The sequence below is a fragment of the Dermacentor variabilis genome, chromosome 8, assembly GCF_050947875.1.
Source record: "Dermacentor variabilis isolate Ectoservices chromosome 8, ASM5094787v1, whole genome shotgun sequence".
NCBI classification, from domain to species: domain Eukaryota; kingdom Metazoa; phylum Arthropoda; class Arachnida; order Ixodida; family Ixodidae; genus Dermacentor; species Dermacentor variabilis.
In genome coordinates this window covers 65327296-65353651 of record NC_134575.1, presented here as the reverse complement: position 1 = coordinate 65353651, position 26356 = coordinate 65327296, and the positions used below count along the sequence as shown (strand labels likewise).

Sequence of the window (26356 nt, the reverse complement as noted above, 5' to 3'; positions counted from 1 at the left end):
GGCAGGAATGACTGTGTGTTACAAGGTGTATCTTCTATAAATCAAACATATTTGCTCTGATATCGGTTTCGTGGTCAAAAGGAGCTAGTGTTATTGCATCCCTGAGAAAAAAGTTTCGCGTCTGCACCGGGGGTGACTGGTCGTGTTCTCTTCCCACGCGCAGCTCTGTTCGCCGCCGTCGAGCACCATCACATCGAACGGGCCCGCTCCATCCTCGAGTCCAGCGACGTCGACGTCAACAGGTGAGCCAAGCATGACTTCAGTCCTACTCAAGCCTCATATACGGCGATGTTATACGGTATAGGTGGCGAGACTCCCTATGCTCCCTATGCGTTTTAGTCGCAAGAACGGTAGGAATTGTGCGCTTCTTGACGTGACATATGGAAACTTCAAGTTTGTAAACTAACAGGTACGGCTGAAGTAGAAAGACAGACGCCGACACACTTTTTCATTCTTCTTCCCCTCTTCAAGCAACATTTGTCCGGAGAAGTTAGTAAGGTTGCCTATGTCTATCTGAACTGTCGAACGATTTCACTCGGCGCTCGCACCGTCCCACTGGTACTTACACGGAATTGGACATCAGTGGTAACGCGGCTTCGTGACCGGTTATTATGTGGATGTATCTGAAATACTGGCATCTACTTCGCCGCTGTTTTCTTCACGAAGAATACATTGTTAAAGAAAAACATATATACGGGACGTGCAACCTTTCTGGCAACAAGGCAGTTTTCACAGTTGTGCACGGATAATCAATTTAAGGAAGCGACACAAAGAGACTGAAAGCGGGACAACGATAAACCGTATTGTGCTGTTTATGCCGTAAGACACTTTCACGACGTCACGCTTTGCACTGTCTGTATATAGGTAGATCGACGGCGAGCGTATTGTTTACTCGTACAGCTGAAAGGCGCGAATGCGGGCTTGTTGGTTGCTAGAGCCTTCGACCCGTATTCGCAGCGCAAAACTGAACAAACACACACACACGCAAAGAAACGCGATATACGGGACGAATGCTGGTTCCAGCGCTGGCCCCGTCTGTTTAGTATCCTTCTATGTGCGCGCGACTTCTTCGGTTTTTCTCGGCGAATACGAATGCAAGATCCGCATGTAGCGTATACGTAACCGCGCGTGTCTCGGCGGCTCAAGGTTCTCCGGCCACTTTTCCGGCCTACTTAAAGCCGTGGGAAATCTGATGCACCTCGCGCGTGTAGGCGCGTCATCGCAGTGGGAGGAACGCGCCGGCGACGTTTCTCCAGCGAAACCCGTCCTTTTAAGTGTGGCGGCAGCCTGCGTGCGTCCGGCCGTTTCGCATTGTTTCGCCCACACAAGCGCGCGCGTCGTTCGGGTTTACACAACGCGTTTTTCGCTAGCGACGACTTCGTCGACCTCGCTCTGGATGTGTTCGTCTCCGTGACGCGTCCGTAACGGCGTGACCGACACACTCTCTCCAGCGCCGTTCTTTTTTTTTTCTCTCTTTGCGCTCTCGCGGGATGACTTCCGGAAAAGGGAAGTCGGAGAGGAAGGGTTGGGGTGTTGGAGCGCGTGCTTCGGCGCACGTAGGCCGCGGCGAGGGAAAAGAGCACGGGTTTAAGCACAGGCTCTCCCCACCTCTCGAGCCTCGCATCTCGCGCTGGGACGCCCGGCGTGCATGGATGTTTACCCGCACTCCAAGAAAAACAAAGTTACGCGCGCCCTAGAAACATCTGTCTTGGGCGAGGTATCCTCGCGGCCGCTTGGTCACGTCGGGCTAGTTGGCGCGGGGTATAAACGTGGCACTTTGCGGACTGCTCAAAGGGTCGGTTTCCCACGTCGTCGAGGCAAACAAGCCCGCGGTCTGTGTCGAACTGGGTCGGCGCTCCGAAACTTGTATCTCGCCCCTTCTGCACTCTCCCCCCCCCCCCCCCCCTAAAAGAGAGGGTTGTCTCAAGGCAGCGCGGCGTTAGGTGCAGAGCGTGATGTCATGAATGCGATTCTGATTACCCTGGTGGTCGCTTTCTGGTGGAGGCGAAACCCAAAATAAAAAGAGAAGAGGGGGAGGGGGAACATGAAACGAGCTTTGGACACGCTTTTTAAGAACCCAAGCTGGTAAAAATAAATGATGATGACAATGATGATTGAGTTGGCGCCAGGGCCACATGTGGCCAAAGAGTGCCGAGGCTATTTAAACCCTTAGCCCTCAAATTCGACTCTATACTAGCTGGATGACGGACATCGTCACTCAATAGGAAGGTAAACTTTTTTCCTTAGGAATTGTTTGAAGTTTCTTGGCGTTCCGTTGTCTCTGCTGGCAGACGCGGCTTACAGATGGAAACTGGAAGAAAAAAAAAGTGTTCTCTTTGTTCAGAGATTGGTGAACAAAGACATCAATAAGTACATTAGAAATTGAAGACGTAGATGTCAGAATTTATAACTTGTAATTCCGTGCAACGAATCAACTCACTCAGCTGGCTAAGCGCCAACTCACGGTGTAACTTTTTTTTTTCTGTGTACTACGCGAAATTGTGAGTGCTTTCGAATTTGTTAGTGTACATTGTAGGTGGCGGAAAAGCTCGCGGGTTTCTCGTAATCGTCCGACAGCGGGGCGTCTTCACCGGGAAACTGGCTGCCGGATATGGTGGCGTGCGGTAGACCACTTGACGTGTGTTGTTATTGGCGAACGCGAAATGAGATGACACGGACCATTACATCATTGCGTGTCCAACTGTGTCAAAAGAACTCTGACGAGTGCGCGTAGGTTCCATTTTCATTCAAAGCGATTTGAGCAACCATTCGCCCGGTTTCTTTTCACCGACTACACACAAACATAACACGCGTACCATTCACCGGCGGGGCCGCGCCAGTATGAACTTCCTCGTCTTGCTCTGGGGGCGCGCTCACCCGCTGGCCTTTTCCCTTCTCCGCGGTATTTCCACAAAAAGAATGCCGCGGGCCCCGCAAAGACGTGGCCGAAAAGAAACTGTTCCTCTCCGCATCCCCTCTCTGGCCGTTTCTCGACACGCCGAAACAGCGCCGCGAGTCGCCGACGCCGTCCGCCGCCCGTCAGCAGCGGCAAAGCCGACGTGTACGCACATACAACTCGAGGGGTGAGGAGTCACGGTCGAACGGCTTTCGCGGTTCGCGGCCCTCCCTTCCTGCTGGAGCGACGGGCCCGCCTGCTGGCCCTGTAGAACGCCGGGCAAGAGCAGCTGCCGTTGCAGAGAGCGGTGTCATCTCTCGAGGTGGGCCGGCCACCGGTGTGACCCGCGCGAGTCGTCGATTTTGTGGCGGCGAACAACGGGTTTCGGGTGTTCGATTGTACACGGTGCGTGTTCAGCGACACCGGCGTCGACTACTGTGTGCCCTGCAACTTTAACCGTTGTTCGAGGGTGGATGGCCGGATAGCGCGTGCATTGTAGCGTCGACCGACGGCGGTTGCACGATGAAGCGCAAATACGTGTGAGTCCCGGTCGTTCTCCTACCTTTGGTGTTCCTGTGTTGACCCTGCCTTCGTTGTTATCTTCTGTTAGTCAGCCAGCGTATTATACGAGGGCTCATTCCACGCGGTACGGTTAGTCTTTGGCGATAGGGGAAAGCGAATTGCAGAGGTGGTTTGCATCGTGTATATTCTGGCCTTACAGTAACGAAGGAGCCCGAGGGCACAGGATCAAATCCCGGCCGCGGCGGCCGCATTTATATGGGAGCTAAATGCAAGAAAACGCACAAGTACCGTGCATTGGGTGCACGTAAGAGAGCCCCAGGTGGTCAAAATTCATCCGGAATCCCCCGCTACCGCGTGCCTCGTAATCATATGATATGGTTTCGGCACGTAGAACCCCAGAATTTGATTGCTATAACGAGTGTATATGCTTGAAGGAACGCGGATGAACACTATACGACCTGAAGAATCGTTCATTTTATATCTCGTGCTCACCGCCCATGTGAGAAAAAAATCACAATTACCATGGCAAGGGGTCGAATGCAGGGATCAGGCGCCGGAACTGTTCACTGAAAAGTGCACAGATGTGCATAATCCTTCAGACACCTTACGTCCAGCCCCCTCCCCCAGTCGGCCTTGAACGTGTTCCTTTGTCGTTCATTCCGTAATTTATGGCACCGTACTGGCCGTGACCACAGACAGGAAACAAATCGATGGCAACCTACACTGCTTAGAACGAAAATAGCGGCAGTTGTGCATCACCCGCTTATCTTATTGCCACCTACGCGGTCTTCCCTGCCTCGAAGGCATCAACGACAAATAAAAAAAAAGGAAGGCACAACGCTCGTCGTTCGCGTCGTGTAATGTATCGTTGTCGTTCGCGCCGGCCACACACACAACCGCGCAGGTCAGCGCGAATCGGCGCTGACGGGGATCCGCTCGTTCCGCGCTCCTTCGCAGCGTGAACACGGACGGCTTCACGGCGCTCGACGTGGCCGTGCTGACGGGCGAGGCGTCGCTGGCCCGGCTGCTGCAGTCCCGCGGCGCCAGCGAGAGCCCCCGGTTCCCGACGGCCGAGGCCCGGGCCACCCAGCTGTCGGCGCTGCTGCGCGAGGCCCACCGCTGCGTCGACGACCTGGCCGGCTGCGTCGCCTCCGCGTCGGCCAACCAGGGCAGCCTGTCCAACGCGCTGCTCAAGGTACGTACATACGTATACTGACTGCGCACGCCTGCTCGAGCCGGGTGATTAGCGTGCTTGGAGGCTTGGCAGGTCTCAGGACGAAGCTCGTGGAACGGAGAATAACGGGTGCTTAACATTAGGAGAAACGAAAATGGCAGGGTTGATTAGAGGGCACAAGGGTGCATGCAGCTGATATTGACGTGGAGAGGGAGAACATTAAGCTGGGCAGGTCATGCGATCCGCAGGGCAGTTGACCGGTGGTCTGTTAGTTAAAGATTGTGTGCCAAGAGAAGTGCAGTCAAGGATGGCAGAGAATTAGATGGTGTGATGAAGTTGGCAAATTTGAAGCATAGCATGGAGTCGGCTGATGCACGACCGTGGTATTTGGAGATCGCACGGAGGTTCTCCGCCATGTAGCGCAAATGCAATAGATTGATGATGGTGGCACGTATTGCCGTTAATGGAACACTAGAATATAGGAGAAGTAGCCGGCGGCAGCAACAGTGAGAGCAGCATACAATGACACTTGGCATAGAATGCCTTTGAGCTTGCAGTTCTGTGTAGGCTTTGGCTGTTCATGGTCAGTTTGCTTCTGCTAAACTGCACGTCACCATATGGCGCCATGGTACGCCGCCGCTCATTACCGCATGTCCGGCATTTCGTGAAATCAAAGTTCACGTAAGTTGTACAGTAATGCATGCCTTAAATTCGAACACAGAAGAGGCACTTCAAAGGAGACAAAAATAATTGGGGCCTTTTGTCCATCAGCACCAATGTCCCAGCATAGTACTGGGATTTGCACGCGCGTGCACACAGATTCCAGAGGCCATGCTCCAAGGCTTCTGAGTGTACATGTTTAGCGTACAGAAGCTTTAGGCACTCTTCAAAAAGGTGCACCTATCGCGTGCATGACGTTCTAAACTCTTTGAAAGGTGTGTCGTGCTTAAGGAGCGCAACACATTAATTCAGTTCTATATGTGCGTGCTGCAGGAGAAGGAGCGCCAACTGAGCCTATGGAAAAGGCGCCTGGAGCTCATCTCGGAGATGAAGGCCGGTTTCGACGAGCTCCGTAAGCTTACGCTTTTTGGCTATCAGTCGCGTTCGTCTTCGCCTTCGATTGTCTCGGTGTCAGTTGGAACGCCCGTGGCATCGTCTGCTCAGTTTTCTGTTCGTTAACGAATGGACTGTGCCCGTGGCCTATGCAGGGCCTCCGGACCCGCCCAGCCGAGTGACGCTCGAAGTGGTGGGAACCCAGTCGCTACGGGTGCGCATTTCCGAGCCGCCGCTGGCCGCGGTGCAAGCCAGGGCCTTCGTCACCAAGTACAGAGGTAAGTACTCTCGTCGCCTTCTTATGTGAGGTCCTCGGTCTCAGCCACAGTGCGTACCATTATTTCCGCGCAGTGTGAGCAGTTGCATGTGACTGTGGAAAAATTCCAGTCGAAAGTGATTGTCACTCAATGTTGCAAAGAAGGAAAAAAGAAAAATCTTTTTATTTTTGTATTCGCCGTAGTCACCAATGCGTATATGTTCTTGAAATGTTCAAGTTAAAGAAACAGACCACGTATGTAGTTTCGATTATCATTGCGATAGCACCTATATAGATACTCCAGGCGCATTTATGCCGTCGCCGTGAGGTTCCGTACAAAGTTCAAGGGGGATAAAATCATCGCCGGGCGCCGAAGGTGGAGAGCGGAAGCGCGCCTCTTCTGTCGAGCGCGAGGCACGGGGGTGAGGCGGGGGAGGGGGCGTTCTTCTCCGGCGGCTGCAGCTTACGGCGCGGCCGTGCGGGCGCAGTGTCTAGAAAGCTATCAGCGATGTGAACGAAGTGCGCGCCCGCGCAGTCCTCATCTTCAAAGCGATCTGTAATGTTTGCAGAGTACGCGTAGTGCCGGTGGCTTCGTATGATACTGCACCTTCAGCGTTTCGTTCGCGTTGAAGCGACAGGTGCACGGAGGCCAATTCGATTGCTGCTGCTGTCGCGATTCCATTCCACCGTTTTGATAGCGAGATGTGTTCATGTTTACCTGTGCGCGCGTGACGCCGTGCTTGTTAATTTAGTAAGCGAAAGTTTGTAAATTTTCTTGCTACTACTACTACTATACTACTACTACTATCTTTACATAGCTATCCACTCGTTTGCTATCGGAATCATTGCTTGGCCTATAGCGACACTTTATTTTAAATGTAAATTCATGCAAGACACTGAAATTTTTTCCAAGGAACAATACTGACGGTTCTGAATATTTAGCTGGGTATTGCTACTTGGTATTTCATTTGCTACCCGTCAAATTTGGCGGTCGGTTGCGGAGGGCGAAATCGGGAGTCTCTCGAAAACTCTGTGTCTAAACACCGAATGGGCCTCACAGATGCGCGCGCGAGCTGCGCAGTAAAAGAAGTATTCACTGCAGTACGTCAAGTGCGATACAGTGCGCGAAGAGCGTGCTGGCCTAGATAAACAGATTTTCTCCCCGCTTGTGTGCAGTGGAATGGTGTGAACGCGAGGACTTCGCCCTCGGCGTGGGCTCAAAGGAGCTGACCGACGTCCAATTCCTGGAGTACGTCATCCGGGACCTGGAGAAAGGCACGCCCTACTTCGTACGCGTGGCTGCCGGCAACGCCAAGGGCTTCAGCACGTACCAAACCTCGTGGCCACCCTGCGCCAGGCCATCGAGTAAGGATGTGTTCAAGCTATAGGACTGCGACAAGCGTGACCACCGGATAGTGTTGTTCCTCACGATTCCCGATTTTCTGCCGGCTTTCTGCCTCATCAAACCTCAGCGCTTCCTGAAATGCGTGCTCCAAATCTTTGGATTTAATGCCGTCGTGCAGTTGAGTGTCCCACTGCTTGTTGCTGGGTTAGTTGGTCCATAGTCGTTATGGTGTAGCAGGTCGCGAAACGATATCGTAAGGAAACGTGATGTTCCCCTGGAGGCTTTCATTTAATGTCGTGACGTCATATCGTTTCGCGTCCTTTTCCGCCATGACAAGCACTGCGTTGGCGCCGATATAGCTCGCGAAATATGTGCAGCATTATCTACTGTTAACGAGAAGAGCTACCTAGTAACAAAATCGACATAACTGGATAATTTTTTACCTTTTCGTTCGAAAGCAATGGCTGATGTGATCCACTGGACGTATGGTTATAAAACTTTCGTCTGCGTGCCCTTATGCAACGTTTTAGATGTAATCGACAGAGTAATAATAGTTTTAGCTTGTCCGGTATTGCTGTAAATACAGGAGCATTTTGCCTTTTACTGGCAGGGCGGAAGTGCAAACGTGAGTGGCCTATGCGGTGCAACAAGCTGCTGACGACGTGCTCAGCCAGACAAACACCTGTAATATTGCAGTTACGAAGCATATTTTGCTTTAATGCTGCGTAATGTTTCGGCAGCAACACCATTACGCCATCGCCGAGAAGTTATACCAGCAGCGAAGTAGAATACACTTGATTACTGCGATATAAGCTCTGCGTTTGTCTGAGTGAGCTATTCACCACTAGGTGGCTGCGCAGTGCAGGTCGTTCACGTTGGCGCCTCCGCTCATCCGGTAGAACGCCGAGTCAACTTACGTTTAACCGGACACGCTAAAACTCACCTATGAAGTATGCGTTCCCTTTAACGATAAGTTATGCTGTGCAGACGCTGAACAGGTTAACACGTTCCGAATACTATTGTAGTATAGCACGGGAAGTGTCGCACGTGGACGCGCGTTCGCTAACAGGCTCACTCGCGGCGCTCCCAGGTTGGCGCGACGTGGAGGACTGCTCGCCGCGGTGGACTGGCCGCATCGACAGGCTCGACTCGCTCTTCCTGCAAGTCATGGAGTCGCGGCCCCTGCACGGATGCTCCGAGCTACCGAAGATCAACCCGTCCTCAGGCATGGGCTCTGCGACGGCCTTCGGAGGGTCCGGAGAGCTGTACGACGTCACGCCCATGCAGCAGGTACGTTCGCAGTTCACTTCCGGGCATACCCGATTGCTTCCGGAGGTAGAGCGCTTCTATAGAGACCGCTATGCTGTTCCTTCAGAAGAAGGAAAAAGGTCGTCTCACCTTTCTTTCGTCTTACTCAAATTGTTGCGCTGACAGATCGTGAAAAAAGAAATCGCCCGTGTTCCGCCTATTTTGCTGGAAAGGTCGTCACCGTCGGCTGTACGAGTTCGTTTTCTATTCCGCTTTTCATGTGGCATGTATACGCTGAATCATAGCAACAGTTTCGCAAGTGAGCGCGTTATTCAGAGGGTAAACACGGCTAAAGCATATACACAATAAAGGGTTTCGTTTGCCGCGTCTGCATTGTATGTGGCCCTGTGGGAACCGCTGCTGGTCCATTTACTCGATTTCCCTGCACAACGAAAAGAACTTCACTGCGGCCGCCACAGTGAAGAAAATTCGACTCACATTCGGTGCACCGCTGTTTACTACTAGCGCTCACTTTCCATAGCACGAGCTTGCCGAGCCCTGGCTTGCTGACACTGCACTTGATTTCCGTCAGAAGGGCGCCGATGACATTTGGCGTGCCATTTGTGCAGTAGCGTAAGCATCTGCAGGGAGGAACCACGCCTTATAATACACAATAGTGTCCTTTACTTTTGCCTCCAAGGTTTGCTCAGAGGTTTTCGTTGTTCGGAGAGCTAGCTAGCTACATTGAAAAGGGGGATGGGAGGGGGGCAAGGTTAAAGAGGCGGTTCCAAGGCCTTACGGCGCATACGGTAAGAACTGCCGCGTAACATCGCGCTTTCCCGCCCGTGGTCTCGCAGAGGCGGCAGATGCGCAAGAGCATTCGTCAGCTGTTTGCGGCGGCGCCCAAGTTCCAGCGCACGCTGAAGCGGGGCGTGTACCTGGCGTGCCTGTTCTACAACGAGGACCGCATCCTGGTCACCACCGAGGAGACGCTACCCATTTTGGAGGTGGACGACTGCTACCCAGCCTCTTTCCAGACTGACTTCCACTGGCTCATGAAGGCAAGATGACCGGCATTCTTTGTGCACCTAGCTCTGGAGCACGTTATATAGTCATTGCGCTTTGAATCGTCGGTAGTCTAGTTTCGGAGTAGTAGTATAAATGTAGTATAAAAAAAATTTGTCGAGGATGGTGGGTTTCTGAACCCTTCAGTCTACGGCCTCGCTGGGGATGCAGTTGCATCAGCAGATATTGACGATCAGGCTATTCGGCTCTATAAATGGTAATTTGCACGCTCTCTCAGATTAAGTTGCACCAAAGAGAAGAAATTTTAGGCGCTTTTTATGAGACGCGCAAGAAAGCTCCGCATAGACGCAAACACACACTGTACCTCTGGACGCGTCATGTTGCGTTCATTTCACGATCGATTCTCCTGCGAAAAAATGAATATAGCATTTGGTCTGGCACGCTGGGTTCTCTGTTTCGAGCGGCTAGCACGGTCACGTAACGGTCATTGCTTGCCCTGACGTTTGCTTGGAGATAGAGCAGCGCGTTGCCGAAGTTCTTGCGTTTAGCGTATGCGCGTTCCTGACCATTGCTCTGCGATTTACATCGTTCAGGTTGCGTGCACGTGGGACGACGTGAAGACGCTCCGGCTGGACATGGAGAAGAGTCACAGCTCGTCGAACGTGCACTTTCGCAGCAAGCTGCTGCAGACCGTCGAACAAATGCAGGTGAGGCGCGAGCTGCAGACATTCGCAACACGTTCTCACGATTCTCTCCCCGCACTGCAAGGTGAAGCCGTTAAATTTAGCTACCGCCTTCCCTGTGCAAAGTAATTCAGAGCCTTGAGTACGTCTCCGCGTGATTCCCGCGTAGCCTGCACCTGTCGCGCTAAAGCCCCTCCCCCCTGCCCGTTTTCTGCGCGCAGTCTGCGCTGGGCGTACAAGACCTGGGACAGGTCTACTACAAGCCGCTGCGAGACTACGAGGGCACGGCGGTCGTGTGCGTGGTCAAGTACGTGAGCGAGCCGAAGACGGTCAGCGCGCTGTCGGTGCGCTGGATACCCCTGGCCAAGATCCAGCGACGCATGCCCAGCGTCAGCGACGGCGGGGAGCTGCCATCGGCCGCCGAGATGCTAGTCTCTTCCATACAGGTGCGTCCAACGCTTGTCCCTGAGCAATGCGCTGCAGGGGTTGACCGACCGCGAGCCGTCTCGCGTGTCTTGCTGAATGAAGGTCGCTAGCACTCTATACAGGTTTGAAATTGCCTGTTCCTTTATACGCTAATTGCAGGGATGCGTGTTTCGATGCCCATTTTAAAGGGAGTCGTAATGCGATTAGAGTGTACTGCATAGATGTTCTAGTTGACTGTACTGCTGTTACCTTGACTATGGTAAAGAGTGTACGTAACCATAACGCTAAGCAGACATAACGCTGAACTTTCACAAAGCCAAAGCGAAAGGAAGAGCATTGCCATTCGTTGGGCGTGTTGGTAAACTGAAAGCATATTTAGCGCCAGCAAACAAGGGCGGAAGGGATACTAGCGCTGATACTACCAGCGTATTGTGGTGTCGTCTCCCTTCCGTCCTTGTTTGCTGGCGCTAAATATGCTTCCGAAAGGAAGACATAACTAGTATAGCTGCCTGCCAGTTGGTGAAAAACCTTGAGTGGAGATGGATTAGATGGAAGGCCGCAGCCTTATATTTTAAACTGCGTAGTTCTACTACTGACTCCATTTGCCAAGTGTCTCGTTTGAGATTACCCTACAACGCGCAGGGTAACAGTGGCGTTCGAGAGCATAGTTGATCTCGCCGCAGGCAACATCAGCTTTTTTTCCCTCTCTGCTTAGCCATTTTTTTCTGTGTTCCTTGCTTTTGTAGGGTAGCAAAGTGGACACGAAATTTCACTCCTCGTTATTTTTCTGAGTTCGTTTACGTTTTCGTCTTAAGCTTCGTTCCTGTCACTGCTTGAGGGTCGAAAGACAAGTTTCTTAGTTTCGGCTGTTTCTTAAACATAGCAGCACGTCAGGTGTAATCACAGTCTGCCGCCCTCCTCCTCCCCAGTTGCTTTCCCCATGCGTGTGGGCGGCTATAGACGCTGGACGAATTCTCGGTTTCTTTAAAGAGCTTTCCTCTTTGGGGGTTGCCTGGTTGCTGAACAACAACGCTTTGTATGAAATCACTGACTTGGAGGACGCACTCTGCGTTGCAGGAGATGATGACTTACAACCAGACGAGCAGCAAGCCCCTGCCGCGGGGCCTCTACCTGGGATACCTGAAACTCAAGAGCTCCATGGACCTTATCAGCGTCCTAGTGCCGTACCGAAACCCGAACGTCCTACCGCATTGCCGCATCAGGGACAACCCACACGTCTCACGGTACGGGCCTTTAAATCGCACTGATTGGGACTTCAATTCCGTCATCTCGGGGAAGATTTGGTTGTCTGTACCACCCTGAAGAAATCGGCTGATGGTGTCTGCACTAGAAAACGTATCTCCACGTACATAACTTCTGGCGTGGTTTGCATGTTTTCACATGTTACGTACGGACTTGAAATTAGGAATAAACTAACCCGCCGTCTTGTGCGACTGCTTTTCATAGCATGCCTTTCGCGTAATGTAAATAACCCAGGAGGATCGAATATTAAAAAACATGCGTCAGGACTCTTCCGACGATGAATATCGACGGTAATGCAATTGGCATGCGAGCAACCTGTGATCCATGCAGTGATCGAGGTCGCACCAAGGCGCCGTCGCCCTGCGGTACAATAGCAAAGTTAACAGCGCGCGCATCTTCTTCGCAGCGAGGAGTGGCAGTGGCTGAAGAGCCTCGGCGACCTGACCCACCATTCGCCGCAGTCCGGCGACGAGCTCCGGCCCGAGGGCGCCTCTGCGGTGTCGCCGGACGCCGGCGGCGAGTCGTCCGAGCGCAGGCACCAGCCGCAGCCCGACGAGTCGCAGCTGCGCTTCCAGCGGGCCGTCTCGGCGGCCGCCAGGAGCCTCTTCGCGCAGCTGGAGGTGCCGCCCGAGCTCTACGACGCGCACAGGTTCGTTGTCGCTCCAATGGCGCAAGACTATCGCGAGACGGCTACGTTATACATACGCTACGGCCAGGTGCCCTCTTTTTGTAAACTCATCCGTGCGTTTCGTACCTTACAAAGCTGTTGAACGCTGGATTAGCTTGGAGACGCTGGTGAATACGGTGCTTGTACTGAGTAGCGAAATCGCCTGATGTTCGGGATACTGCGGTTCTCTGGAGTGCAAGAATCATTTCACGTTTCTGCCAGTAAAAGACGTGTATCTCGTTGAACTATTTTGTTGCGATATAAATTATATGGACAATCTTGGCGAATTTTCGTCGTCGTCGTGACGTTCCATGCAAAGTCCAGGTGCGAGGGGATAACGCGCCGTATGCTGTGGGTGCGAGAGAAAGCATGCGAGGGTGAGCTGAGAAGGATGGTGGCTTGATGCCCGCTATCTTACCGCGCGCCCAATTTTGAGATCACGTGCTCAAGCTCGCGCACAAGGGGGAGGGTCAGGAAAGCGCGCTTCTCCTGCTCTAGCCCGGCCGTGGCATACGCGGTACGCACGCTTATGTCGAAGGTAATCTGCGGCGAGCCGGGATGGCTGTTGGCTTCCTGCACGCCTGGTGTTGGAGGACGCATAACCTCAAGGTTTGGAGACGTGTTGAAGTGAGACGCTGCACAAAGCGTTGGGCCCGCGCTGTCGGCACTCTTCAGGTCAGCCTAGCGACAGCGAGCGTACGTTCGTGGTCATCGAGTGAGATCCATCCAGTAAGGGAATATAGTCCAAAAGAACTTCTCCTTGAGCAAGTTGGTGCTTAGATTATCCTGGTATACTTGAGTGCGGCGCGAAATACATTTCGTGAAAAGAGACGGCGCTTCACTGTCTTCTATTTTCTGCCCCTTCTCACAAAATGTATTTCGCGTCACAATCTAGTACAGCAAGGTAATAATAAGGGGATGCTTACTGCAATTTGCACTGGTCGATAAAACTACGAACCTCACTTCGCATAGTCTAATACTCTGCTATCGCTATCAATGCTTCGCCTTTTGGGCTAAATTGTGACTTTTAGCCCTCGCCGCTCCCGAAGCCCAGTATAAGACAGAAACGTAAGAACGTCTTCCGTGCAAGGCCATAATCTTGTGATGACATCAGCGTAGAAAGCAGGCTCTTTCACGTAAATATATATATATATATATATATATATATATATATATATATATATATATATATATATATATATATATATATATACATGCCATATTGCAGCGCTTTGCTCTTGCTTCATTTCGCCGAGCGTGCGCACAGCGTCGTGGCGTACACCGTGACAGCAGGAAACGTTTGTTGCGTCGCTTCGAACGTAACACGAACCCAAATCGGCGCGCCTTTGTTCGCAGGTTGTACGACGCCGAGGTGGTGGAGTTGGCGGAAGGGGTGAGCTTCCTGCTGGTGCTTCCGGCCGTGGAGAGCGTGTGCTCGGTGCCCGGCCAGCGGGACGAGCTCACCTCGCGCGCCGACTGCCTCGCCCTGCCGGTGCAGGTGTTCGAGGTGGTGCATCTGGGCACCTACCAGGCGCCCCTGATCGCCCGATACGCGCGCGTCTCGGCCATGCTTGAGACGGACACGGTGCTCGCGCAGCACGCCAACCGAGAGGTACGTATTGTAGGATTTGGAGTCGGGCTTGTAGGACGATCGGAGGAACTCGGGGCGACAGGACTATGCGAGCAGGGTTTATTTACCGCATTTACATTTGAACGTGGGATACATTTACACAGTCTAGCGTGACTCCCAAATGGAGCCCGCAAGACGAAGCATACAGCAAACGAGCACACATCTCACGAGTGCGTTGACGAGCACAGAGCACGACGACGAACACACACTAGCCGCCGACAACCGCTGCTTATAAGCACTCCGTTCGACGTCATCGTAAACTGCCCGCCCTTTTGGAGGAGGAGGGTTCACACACACGTGCCGCACAGGTTTCAGTGCTCTCTCCGAGGGTAGACGACCTTTGCAGCGCAGTCGTCGTGGTATCCATTGTCTTGCGTCCCCGTAGTCAGGTGGTCGCCCGACCCCAGCCGGCGCCGCTAAATTCCAGAGCCGCCGTACTCCGCAGTGCTCCAAAGAACGTTCACGGTTAGTTAGCGCTGTCCTCGCTGGTTCTCTGAAGGGCGCCACCACCCCGGATCGATCGACGCACCTGCAGCGGACTGAAATAGTGTTGAGAGCAGTGCCCCTGCAGGCCGATCCTAACAGTATGCGCCGCGACTATACGACTCGTCTTTTGCACTGCACTGCCCCTGTGCAAAGCGTTTCTAAACGCTTCTTTCGAGCCCGTGCGTCGCTTCTGGGACGGAGTTGGGTGTCAGAGTTGAGATGATCTGGAACTAACGGCTTGCGAAGCCGCAGAACGAAGCAACAGTCGAAGCGATAGTTATTCGCATCCTGCCGAAGCAGAAAGCGCTTAGTAGCTCTATTTCTAAACGCAAATGGATGTCGCTTTCGGAAGTTAAGAGTTACGCCGCGTCTATAGGCGCGATGGCGCATCCAGGGAAGCCGCCTAGTGCAACCATGTGGCGCTTTAGAACAATTGAGAGAAAGAGGGAAAGGCAGGGAGAAAACCTTGAAGTGCAAAGAACTGACTAGAGTACAACTATAAAAATTGCGCAGTAGCCCCTAGCGGACACCTGCGCTCGCTTCGCCCATACTGAATGCGAGTTACTGCAAACTTTCCATAAACGTTGTGCTGGTTCATATAATCTGTGCTTTTGTTTTTACATCGCACTTTCTAAATATTCCCGCTTTTCCTTTTCACTTTAACAGGCTTTCTCGGCGCCCGAAGTGGCTGCAGCTCGGAGCCGGCTCACGCAGTTGCAGGACTTCCAGGCCCAGCTGGAACAGACGTGGCGCGGCATGCGCTGGATCATGGACGCCCTCTCGTTCGCGCGCGACCGCTCACTCAACGGGGGCCTCCCCATGAGCGCCGTGTGGACGACGCCCGGCTCGACGGCGCCCTCTCCCACGTCGACGAGCCCCACGCGGCGGCGCCAGACGCAGCCGTCCATCGTGCCTCCTTCGACGGTGTCCGCGCAGGCGCGGCGTGTTTCCCGCGTCGACGATCTCATCGACGCCAAGCTCTTCCTCACGGTGGGCGGTGTCAACGCCTCGGGAGGGTCAGGCGGCGCGTCCGTGGAGATCAGACGCTGCGCGTCTGCATCTCGGTTGGCGCTGGAAAGGCCGCAAGACGACATGGACGACATCGAGGAGACGTCCTCGACCGAAGGACGCGACGGTCCCACTGGCAACGTGTCGTTCGACATTAACGACGAAGACGAATATGACGAGGAGAGCGCGGAAGACACCGTGATGCCCACGGCGGCGCTGGCGCCCAGTGTCCTCAGGGTGTACGCCGCGTACGAGTCTGGTCTTCCGCCTGGCACTAGCATCAAGCTCCACGTCACGCCAGAGACGACAGCCCGAGAAGTGGTCGAGCTCGTCGTGAGGCAGCTCAACACCGCCGTGGTCGCCAAGGGGAGGACGGGCCCGCTGTACGGTGACGAGAGGCTCGCAGACTTCTGCCTCGTCGCGGTCGTGGGTTCGCGCGAGCGCTGTCTGAGCGCGGATTTCCAGCCGCTGAGCCTGCAGAATCCTTGGACGAAGGGCAGGTTGTTTGTGAGGTTACGGAACTCGGAAGAAATGTAGTGCACCCGCTCGACGGACCTTGCAGCGACAGTGGGAGCAAATGAAGTGCGCGTGTGTGGCTGTCACCTCTTGACTACCAAGAGCCAAGGACGTGGTTCCCACAGGGCCAGCTTCTCAGATGTGACATTGACTGCTGGCAGCTAATGTTTGCCTGTGACAGCCACTATGCTGAACTGTAGCACCACATGTGCACAAAGTGCAAGGACATTACACAAGGCTGTAGTGAAAATGGTGGTGACTGCAAAGTGTGTTGGTGCCACAGCAGATTTGTGTCAGTGTATGTCTAGACTGGACGGCTTGGCAGCACGGCTTTCTGTTAGAGAGGACACAAAGCACTTCAGAAGGCTTAAATTCAAGCGAAGCACTTGAGCAGTGAGTTGTGAAGTTCGCAAGGGCGACTCCTAATTTCATGGGTTTACAATGTAGTTAAAAGTCAAAGAAAGCCAGCATGTCTCTGAGCACACCCTTGGACAATGGGAAGTTCAGTGTCACATTGGTGGATATTTTGGGACGTTTGGTTTGAGTTGTCGCTCCTAATTTATTTCAAAGTATGTACGGATCCTCAGTGGTGCTGGGCGCCATGTTGTTTTCCTCTAATTTATTTTGATTGTTGTCATTCTGTGCTTGTTGTGTCATTGTTGTATCCCTTTCTGGTGTGAGACAGGCTGCCACAAAAGAGGCTATGACAAATGAGCTCATGTGATAGAAGATTGTTGATTGTTCTGAAAAGTTTCGTGTGCCCTCAGAACTTGCAGATTTTAGGACACATAGATAGAACAGTGAGCTTCAAATAATGAAACACACTTGACATGGCAGACTCAGTGGCTGGGCAAGCAGCTTGAGCTGGGGTCTGGCTTTGAAAGTTTTCTCTATAACTTGCGCAGGTCAATAGCTGTAGTTGGTAATGTAGAACCTGGATAATAGGCATATTAAGCAGGGAGCAAAGCAAATCGCAACACAAGCAGTTCAAAGTTAGTGTGACATGTATATCTCACAGTGTGAAAGTATAAGATCTGCAGTGAACACTTAGAGGTGCCTTAGTCGAAGTACTGTGCATGGCTTCAAGAATATCACAAGGCCAATTCAAAGTGCTGCTGTACCATTGCCTGAAAGTGTCTACATTGTCTCACTATGGCAGTATTACCTCCGTAATAATTTTCTGAGCTACGTAACTTCTAATGAAATTATCTAAGATAACATGAAAGATATGGCTCGGAATAAAAAAAGATTATTGTCTGTGTCGCTTCCAAACTTTTCCGTTAAACTCAAGATGAAGTTCATGCACGCTTGGCTTCTCAAGCAGCTCTAAAGCTACAAATTTTTGAGGCAGATATGTTGAACATCGTACAAATTAAAGTGCTTAATCTCGCACCCAGAAAATTATAGTAGTTAAATTCACTTTTCTGTTTTATGACTAAGGGGGAGCTTATAGAAGGTTGCTTCATTACATGTGAAAGGCAGTGGTCACAAACACATTGCACACAGTATGTGACATGTTCAAGTTCAGTGCCTCCAGTGCATGAAACTGTTTGATGTGACATAGTAAACAATAGCTACGCAAATATATTTTCGCGAGTGCAGAAAAAGATGATTCTTGTGCTAGGAAGCTTTAAATAGAAAGCATCTGAGCATACAATATTGAGGTAGCTTTGGCTGCCTGGACCAGTGCAAGTTCGATCATAGGCCCATTTTCTCCGCAAGTGTTTGTACTGCCCCAAAGCCGTGTGGATATGAGTGGTACACCAAAACAGTGCTAGCAGCCATGCAAAATTTCCATGCCATGCTATTGCTGGGAGAAGTTACACTAGTTACTGCGTCTGCTTTGAATTATGGAGCTAAAGGTATGTGCGATAATTTTAGTGGTGGCAGCAGTACTCCAAAATGCATACTAAAGAGAACTACAGTTAAAACTCGACCATGAAACCCGATATTGCAAAGTTTCCTATATAACAAAGAAATTTCCATTCCCCGGCAAGTACCTATAAGCTTCAATGTTGTCAACCCGAATAAAAGAAACTATAGCTTGCATTAAACCCGATTTAACGATGATTTCCCAGAAATTAGTAAAAAAGCTGAGTTTTATGTAATTTTGATGCAGACAGGTTTTTCTTCGAGCGTGCACTCCTAACGCTATCGTGTTAAAACACCTCGGCGCCCTAGTCACGGCCCTAGCTTTATTTTGACGAGGCTGCACGCCGCGCCCATGCACAGAACAATGGGCCCAACAGTCTAGCGTTCTTACGTACCAGAATACGCTAGGGGCGGCGGTATTTGGGCCCCCTCGCGAACTTTTTACATGCGCAGGCATGGGTTAGCGGCAAAAACAATGCTGCGGCACCTTTTGGGTGTCGCTACGTTACAATTTTAGATTTCGAAGGATCGAAAAATCTTACTCGATTTTCCGAACTTCCCGATTTAACGAAACGATTAAAGCGTGGTCATCACTTCGCTAAATCGACTTTCAACTGTATCGGGTTATATTCGCAAATTACACTTCAGGGGCGTTAGGCTTGTCAGCCTGATTATGACCTAAAGCCTCTCCAAGCCAAGAAAAATTCTAAAATAAAAGGTGTGTGCTAAAACCACGTTAAGTAGCTCGGCAGGGCAGACTGTAGATGTTAGCTCGGGTGGAATACAGTGAAAGGAGAGTCCGAGGTGAAGTAACGGAGACAAGCATTGAAATGGAACTGAATGTCAAATTCCCACACCTCTTTGCCATAGTGAGACAAATTTTTGTAGTGGCTGCTGGGAGTTGTTGAACTGCTTGTTGACAGAAAAGGATTACACTGCATCTAAAATTAATGAAGGGCTCGGCTTGGAAAAATGCTCGGAAACTTTTTTGCATGATGGCGGATGAACCACGAGGATAAATTGAAATTTACAGAAAGAAAATTGCTTCAAACACCTGTTACATATATTTGCATTGGAATGCTATGCTATTCTTTATCTAGTTTCTAAGTTTGGCATAGTCCGAAATTTACATTTTGGAGCATGAATTAGCTTACTATTACAAATGCAGGAAAACCTGCACACACGAGTATGTATTTCAGTCGTTTTCAAGTACTTCGTATTTGAATTTATGCTGTTCGTACAGAGATACATTGAAATCTTTGACAACACACCACTAGGGCAACAATTTGGGTGAAAAATTCAAAATGGGAAAGTTAAAGCTGAATTTGGTTGCTTAGAAATTGGATCTTTTGCTGCAGACACAGAAAATTCTTGAGAAGAGTGGAGGGAAAGTGACATCTTCTGCTGCAAATGCCGTAACTATCTCAATGAATGAAAATGCCTTAACTATTGTGCAGCAAATTGGGAGCCATTCTGGCCACAACAGAAAGGGAGCAAAGTACTGGCCAAACACACTGTTGCTTAGCTTGGCTGATTCGACTATAACTGACGTGTGCAATGAGACATGGCTAATAGCCGCCAAAGAGAGATCCAAGCACAGTCCTGAATATATGCTCTACCAGCCTAATTTCTTCTTTTTAGTATCCCTACCGATTGTTGTAAGCCACACTTGAGTGTAGTTGGTCCAGATGTGAGGAGCTGGACAAAATAGAGCAGGCAGATGAGTGTAAACGTGGCAGCCATAGTCAGTGTGTCTTGTGATATGATGTCTATTTCCTAGGCTGCGGTAATCGTGTTTCTGTGCTCGCAGTTGTACATTTTCTCTCTCCATAGATTCCCGAAGCAAGGCACCCTGCTTCATGCACTTTCCCATGTTTGGTGTTTAGAAGCAAAACACTTGTATGTTATTGGCTTTGTGTTCTTCCCTTGCTGGTACCAACTAGGATCTAAGAAAAAAAGATTAAATTGTGTGCAGATATATGATAAACTGGATCAGGTAGCAGCTGTTGCAAGCACCGTCACTGCAGCTGGTTTTGATGCGTCTCATAAAGTGCACGTGAAATGGGTATAGAATCTTGTGTTGTTACTTAACTTTCCCAAGAGAGTATGCTGCGTGCTGAGTGATGCACAATTCAATCAAACCTTGCTGCTACTCCAAAAAAAAAACTGATTTTCTGCTAGCAGTGTACATTGAATGCAGCCAAGAACTTCACACGGTTAGTTGCAAATGAATCCGATGTCTGATTTACACTTAGTTAAAGAAAACATTTATAACAAAAAACTTTCTTAGTGATGAGGTCATGAGCAATGCATCACTCACTATAGGCCTTATTCCACACCTCCTTGCCATAGGCTCCCATAGGCATACCATAGGCAAATCTGCAGCAGTCCTCTTTGCAGGACAGTGCATTAATCTAAAATGACATCTTCCATTAGACCAACAGGAGCACTGAAAAGTGGTAAAAAGTACCACTGTAATGGCTCGGAGGTCTGGGCCAAGCCCTCGTGAGCATTTTATGACTTCTGCATGCTCCTCTTCACCCACTGGAAATGATCTTTGAGTGGGGAGTATGAGCGACCAGTCAGAGTTCATTATGCTAATCCATCCAAACCATATGTTGCTTTCGCAACACTGCTTCAATACAACAGTGTGCAGTTCTATACCCAGTTCATTAGGGAAACAACAGCAATATTAGTTTCTTTGGAATATTAGTTTGGCTTATCACAGTCACTACTGGAGAAAGCACAAAACCTGTTTGCATGTATTGTCATTGGGTAGCTTGAGAGGCGAGCATTAGCAAGTTCTAAGGCTTAAAAATAAATTGTTACACTACACCAAATTGGGAATACTCATCCCCAGAAAAGTGGAAGTGCTGAATATCCTAACCAGCTGCAGCAAACTTTGACCCTCTTGGTGCATGTCAGTCCTTGTGCAATGTTATGTATATTCTTGTTGCAACTGTTTGTGTTGGATGGAATATGTTCCAATACTGTTGAAAGCACAACATGTATATAAATGTTCTGTTCTTTTCCATACATGTGACTGTTTCAGTGTGACTTATTTTTTCTGTTGTGGCCAAGCTTTCTCACCAATGTGATACCCTGCCTTTTCACAGAAGGGCTGCAAATGTACCATATGGCAACATCACAACATTGCAGCACACAGTCTTTTTTGTCACTGCTGCATCCATCTATACAGTGTGGCAAAGGTAGTTTGCAGGCAGTTTAGGTTTCTTGTGGTGCGAACATTAGGGTGCTGATGTGCACTTTCAGAGAAATACACTTTGTGCCCTTCATTATAAGGTATGTTTCTCAAAATTGGGGAAGGGGGTGGCATTAAAATTGAAGTGCTCGTATAAGGTTACTAAAAGAGGCACACTCTTCTTTACTATTCATTGAGCCTTGATGTTTTAGAAATCATAGGGAACAATGGGAGGCATAACATCAGTTTCATGGGCAAGGTACATAGGTCGCTGCAAATAGGTACCTCCTAACTGCCCAAAATGTTGCAGCCTTCTTCAGTTTCAAATTTTTGGTCATGTACTGTGTCGGCGAGTGAAAACGCCTGGAAATAATCCAACTGACTGAGATTGTTCTGAGATAGGCTGAGTATAGTTGTAAATTCAACGATTTGAGGTATATCCTTAAGGGGAATGTCCTACATAGCTTTACCGCTCTTGGATAACGTCTGTGACAAACTTTTGAAGAGCATCTTGCTGATGTCGTGGTAGTTTCTGATGGCGTTTGCAATTTACAGAGAGCCCTGGTCTGACAATATTTATCAGGTTGTCATAGATGTTTTTTCCCTCCTCAATGCTAGTGATGTTGGCGTGCTCCTGACAGCCGAAGTGTGTCATTGTGAAGGACTACATTTCAAGAGCAGTTGAAGCAGATGCCTGGCCAAAGCCCTGATTTGAAGATTTAAGAGGTTCCATGGTGTAAAGATGCCACTTGACGACTGTGTTTTCTAGTAGGATGCTTTGCAATGAGAAATAAGTTTTAATCTGATTTGTATAAAGCCCAATTTAAGAAGAAAACTTGGGAGAAAAATGCCATTCCTCAAAAACAGTGTGTGCTGCTTTATAGTATATCCAAGCCAGGTTTCAAAGGAACTCAGAAAATATACGCCAAGCATGAATCAAACAAATTGCATCATAATATTAAGAGGTTGCAGTTTTACATACAAAGATAACAAGTAGGCTTGGAGACTGGCATTAGAATTTTAAAAAACATAAAACAATTACAGCAATATGCCCCAGTTCACCTAATATGTGGTGCCATCAGTCATACCGATGTTACACATCCACGCTAACATTCCCCAAGTTAGATCATTTACACACACATAAGTTGTACAGAGTGTGGATGTGGGAACAGCCACCGCTGTAGCACTATTTGTAGTGCAACGCAAGCATAATGTGGAAGTTTTTGACTCCCACTGGGACAAGTTGTTTTTTGTGCACTTATTTTTACTTCATTTTACTTTTTTGTGCACTTCATTTTCCTTTGTCATTTCTACACGTCAATGAAAAAACTCCAAATAATTTTCCTTCTGCATTCCTCGGCATCATGCAGCTGTGACCATATATAAATAAACGTTCGTTTGACCTGATGCATGTGTCATGAAGTACAGTGTATCAGAGAATGGGGTAGTACTGAAAAGTAGCAATGCACCTCTCAAAAAAATGGAGCCAAAGCATGTCAGTGCGTTCCATTAGGAAGACAAATTTCTGCTTTAGCTGGAAACACAATGTGGAGGTACAGTTTTCATTAGAACAGGCAAGAAAAACATGACAGTAACCTGGATATACATAGCTTAGGTACTGAAGGGCTGAGCATGTCTGAACTGTTTTGGATTGTCAGTATTGATTTGCCAGCAAAATGGTCTGTGCAGCACCTGGGGACTTCTTTAACGTGTGATTGGCACACCCATTCTGGTTGAATGAAAATAGCTCCATCGCCACTGCTATATTAAACATTTAGGTAATAAATGTTTGCTTGTCCATCTGTGGAAAATGTTTGTTGTGGGGTGGCAGCAGGGTAGCATTACAGCACCTGTCACTGCACATAAACGAAGTTCTCAAGCACCGTCAAAGCACTTGTTGAGGAGACAATTTTTCACATTATGATCACAGGCGTAAAAAATCTAAAATAAATGCATAACTTCACCTGTGGTTGCTATATTTTAACATCATATGCCAAAAGATACTTATTGCCCAACCTATATAATCCACATATGGTTACCTTGAATTAACACAATTTCGAGAAGTCAATGGGATGTTTTGTAGCTTGGATGATAATATCCATCTTCATTAGGCACATTCAGCATCACTTTAAATGCTTCCAGAATGCGACAGATATAAGGGCTGTTAATTATGAAGACACTGATAAATCAACAGTATTGCAAAGGTGATATTAAACTTTGTGGTAAACAGTTTTTTAGTTACCTGTCATGAAATCTGAGATTGAGATTCAGCTGGATGCTGAGGAATTGTGTCAGTTCTGTATCTTGCAAGGATTAGCATAGCAGTGTTCATCCTTTACACTGAGCTCAGATCTTATGATAGGACCAGCTGATGTATTTGTTAAAGCTGTTGAAACATGAAAATAAAGTGCATTTCGGCCATAGGGACGTAGGCATTTTTGAAATAAGGCATTTTTCAAAATCAATAAGTGTGGTATCTTCCACCTTGACGTAGTGTAGGGCACGCTATTTTCCACTAGCCGATATGCAAGTGAGATAGCAGAGTGCTCACCCAATTTTGAGACAGGTCCTCTGGTGGATTAACCAGTGAAATTTACTGCATGCGAGCTGCTGCAAACAATGTGTGCCTTAAAAAGGCTGGTTTCTATCATCATGTGCTGACTGCGATGTGCATCAGGTGGAAAATAACTGTCAAACTGCTGAGACAGCACAGATTTTAATGCAAATTTCTTTGAAAAGACAAAAGCACTTGTAACTTGCATCGGCTAAATGCTTGCATATTGTTACACAACATATGATAGTTTTAAACTTGAATAATAATGTTAAGGTAACAATAAAGCAAGAAAACATTCTGTAAACAACACAAAACTGTAACACAGCTACCAACTGAGGTATATGGAAAATATTTCGATACTACGCACCCTGCAATTGTTGTAAATGGGTGTAGAGGCTTGACAGGGGCATGCAGAAAGCAAATAAAAAGGCAACTGAAATGTGCGCCTACACTATCAAAGAATAAAAGTACGCTTCTGGCTTCACCTGAGGTATCGCAACACCAAAACTGTGACTCTGCAAATCTGTAAAATTCGTCATCGCGTGCTACCTGTCTTAGGAAGAATGACGGGCGGCAAAGGTGACAACTGGCCGAAGCCGACGAGGAAAAGCGACGTAGAACGACTGTACTAGTATCACGCCTGTGCGAAACGAGATAAGAAACTTAACCTACTGACCAGTGCGCATGACACCGGTGGGGTATCATTCAAAACACTCGCGTGTTGAGGCTAGTGGAACCGGGCTACGCAGCGCCCGGCTACACCACGATGGCACATAGTAAATTAGAGTAGTTACACGAAAGCAGTGTTCGCTTCTCATACCTGCGTGGTAATGCACCGTCAGCAACAAACTTCGAACGGCACCTGATCATTAATTAGGCGTGCTGACTGCGGGTGGGCGTGCATAGGAAGAAATCGATACGGCGCGTAACTGCTCTAATCGTCGTAGTCGTAGCCAAACAGACCAGTCATGACACCTTGCATGACAATATCCGGAAGTGAGTCACTGCTTGATGTGTCCAAATAGGGGTCTTTGGGGAAACCCAGGACAGGCTGGTGCAACGGTTTGAACTCTTGGTCATCACTCTCGACAGAACCATTGCTCGCCGCGGGCGAGAGTGGCGTAGGCACTTCGAGGAATGACAGCAGCTGCGACGAGAGGGCCGGAATGCGGACCAGGTCTTGGAGGTAGCGCTCGAGCGCCGCGCGTCGCTGTTCCAGGAGCTTGGGGTTGAGACCGCGGAGACGCTTAGGGGGAAACCCCGAGGGCGCCTGGCTTCCGAGCATGCGCTTAACTTTTTTGTGGAGGGCATGGAACGTGCTGTACCTGCGCTCCAGCCGGTGACAGACGCCCGACACGGTCACTTCGACGCAGTACACGACGTGTTGACGCCCGTTCGGGGCGTCCACTGGGCGGTAAGAGGGCACGAACACACGGATCATTGTCACGTTAATTCCAGTCCTTGTCACCACGGCATGTTAACCAAAGATGCAATGGTTACGAAGCACAGCACGAACGTGCTTACATTTACGTCGCTTGCAGTCAGACAACAGTCCGAAAGACGCCTGGGCTGCGCCATATCGTCAGCACCTTTTGAAACAGCTTTGAGAAAGAAAATCACGAAGGCAAGGAAAAGTGCTACGCGGCAGTCTCGGAACCCATGTTTTAGCGCTGAACTGCTTTTAATTTTTGTTGATAGATGGCAGGTGCGTCTTCTTGCGTGATAATGAGTTTTGTTTTCACTTTCGGCGCAGCATGACGTCCGCAGAAGTGACATCGCCCTAAAGCGTTCTACCCGCTTGGGAAATATTTCCTTTGTTTTTATGGAATTGTTGGCGGAGCAGGCTGCAGAAAACTAAGCTGTTAAGCGATGGTGATAATATCCTCAGGCAGCCGTGTTTCCAAAAACCTGCATGCAATCCGAACATACGGAAATTCGTTTCATCCTTTTCAACAGTTTTTATTACTCGGCGATCATGAAGGATTAAATTAAATCAAGGTGCGGTGGACTACCACCTATTAGGTAAAATGCGCGATAGACGAGAAAAGAAAACATGGTCAATAGCTCCGTGGTCGATAGGTTCCAATCGAATAAATATGCACATCGCGCCTCTCACAAGTTGGTGGCGCCATCTTGCGGACAAAACTGTAACATTGCGCACTAGGTTGCAGCCTCAGTGTGGAGAGGGCGCAGTTGCCGGCATGTTGATGTGTTTTCCCTGTTTTCCCCTCTTTTCATGCAGGAAAAAACGATTTGGGGGGCAGCGAGGGACAGTTACGCACATACAAACAAGACGTCCAGGCTGTTATGAACGTATTATGTGACATTTGGCTAAAGATGCACAGAGCAAACAAACCTAAAACCACGTCAATTTCCTCTACCATTAATGACGGTTTTCGCTGCTGATGGGCCAATGCATTAAACCCCATGCGTACTCGTGCATTTCCTACCAGCTTCATAGAGGAAATGCTTTTGAACCGTCTAGTGTTATCAATTTCCCGCATAACGTAAACGCTGTTCAAGACACCA

The 26356-nt window shown here is 49.4% G+C and overlaps 2 protein-coding genes across 8 annotated transcripts in view; one reads left to right on the top strand and one right to left on the bottom strand.

Moving 5' to 3' along the window:
* Nucleotides 1-21109, top strand: part of wake (ankyrin repeat and fibronectin type III domain containing protein wide awake) — a 396065-nt gene extending 374956 nt beyond the window's left edge. For all 7 annotated transcript variants that reach the window (XM_075702290.1, XM_075702288.1, XM_075702292.1 and 4 more), the window contains 13 exons: nucleotides 164-242; nucleotides 4376-4613; nucleotides 5586-5664; nucleotides 5801-5923; nucleotides 7078-7266; nucleotides 8337-8536; nucleotides 9352-9555; nucleotides 10114-10227; nucleotides 10425-10649; nucleotides 11707-11873; nucleotides 12299-12541; nucleotides 13916-14171; nucleotides 15342-21109. In XM_075702290.1, the coding sequence (XP_075558405.1) occupies nucleotides 164-242; nucleotides 4376-4613; nucleotides 5586-5664; nucleotides 5801-5923; nucleotides 7078-7266; nucleotides 8337-8536; nucleotides 9352-9555; nucleotides 10114-10227; nucleotides 10425-10649; nucleotides 11707-11873; nucleotides 12299-12541; nucleotides 13916-14171; nucleotides 15342-16220 (2996 nt within the window). In that variant the 3' untranslated portion in view covers nucleotides 16221-21109. The remainder of the gene's footprint in view (nucleotides 1-163; nucleotides 243-4375; nucleotides 4614-5585; nucleotides 5665-5800; nucleotides 5924-7077; nucleotides 7267-8336; nucleotides 8537-9351; nucleotides 9556-10113; nucleotides 10228-10424; nucleotides 10650-11706; nucleotides 11874-12298; nucleotides 12542-13915; nucleotides 14172-15341) is intronic.
* Nucleotides 21110-23974: 2865 nt separating this feature from the next.
* Nucleotides 23975-25446, bottom strand: LOC142590290 (sorting nexin-24-like). Its single transcript, XM_075702295.1, has one exon. It carries the CDS (start codon nucleotides 25266-25268, stop codon nucleotides 24762-24764), a length of 507 nt encoding a protein of 168 aa, XP_075558410.1. The 5' UTR covers nucleotides 25269-25446; the 3' UTR covers nucleotides 23975-24761.
* Between the last annotated feature and the right edge of the window lie 910 nt (nucleotides 25447-26356).

Coding starts and splice junctions, on each gene's coding strand:
- LOC142590290 (XM_075702295.1), bottom strand. CDS start 25,268: ATGATCCGTGTGTTCGTGCCCTCTTACCGCCCAGTGGACGCCCCGAAC.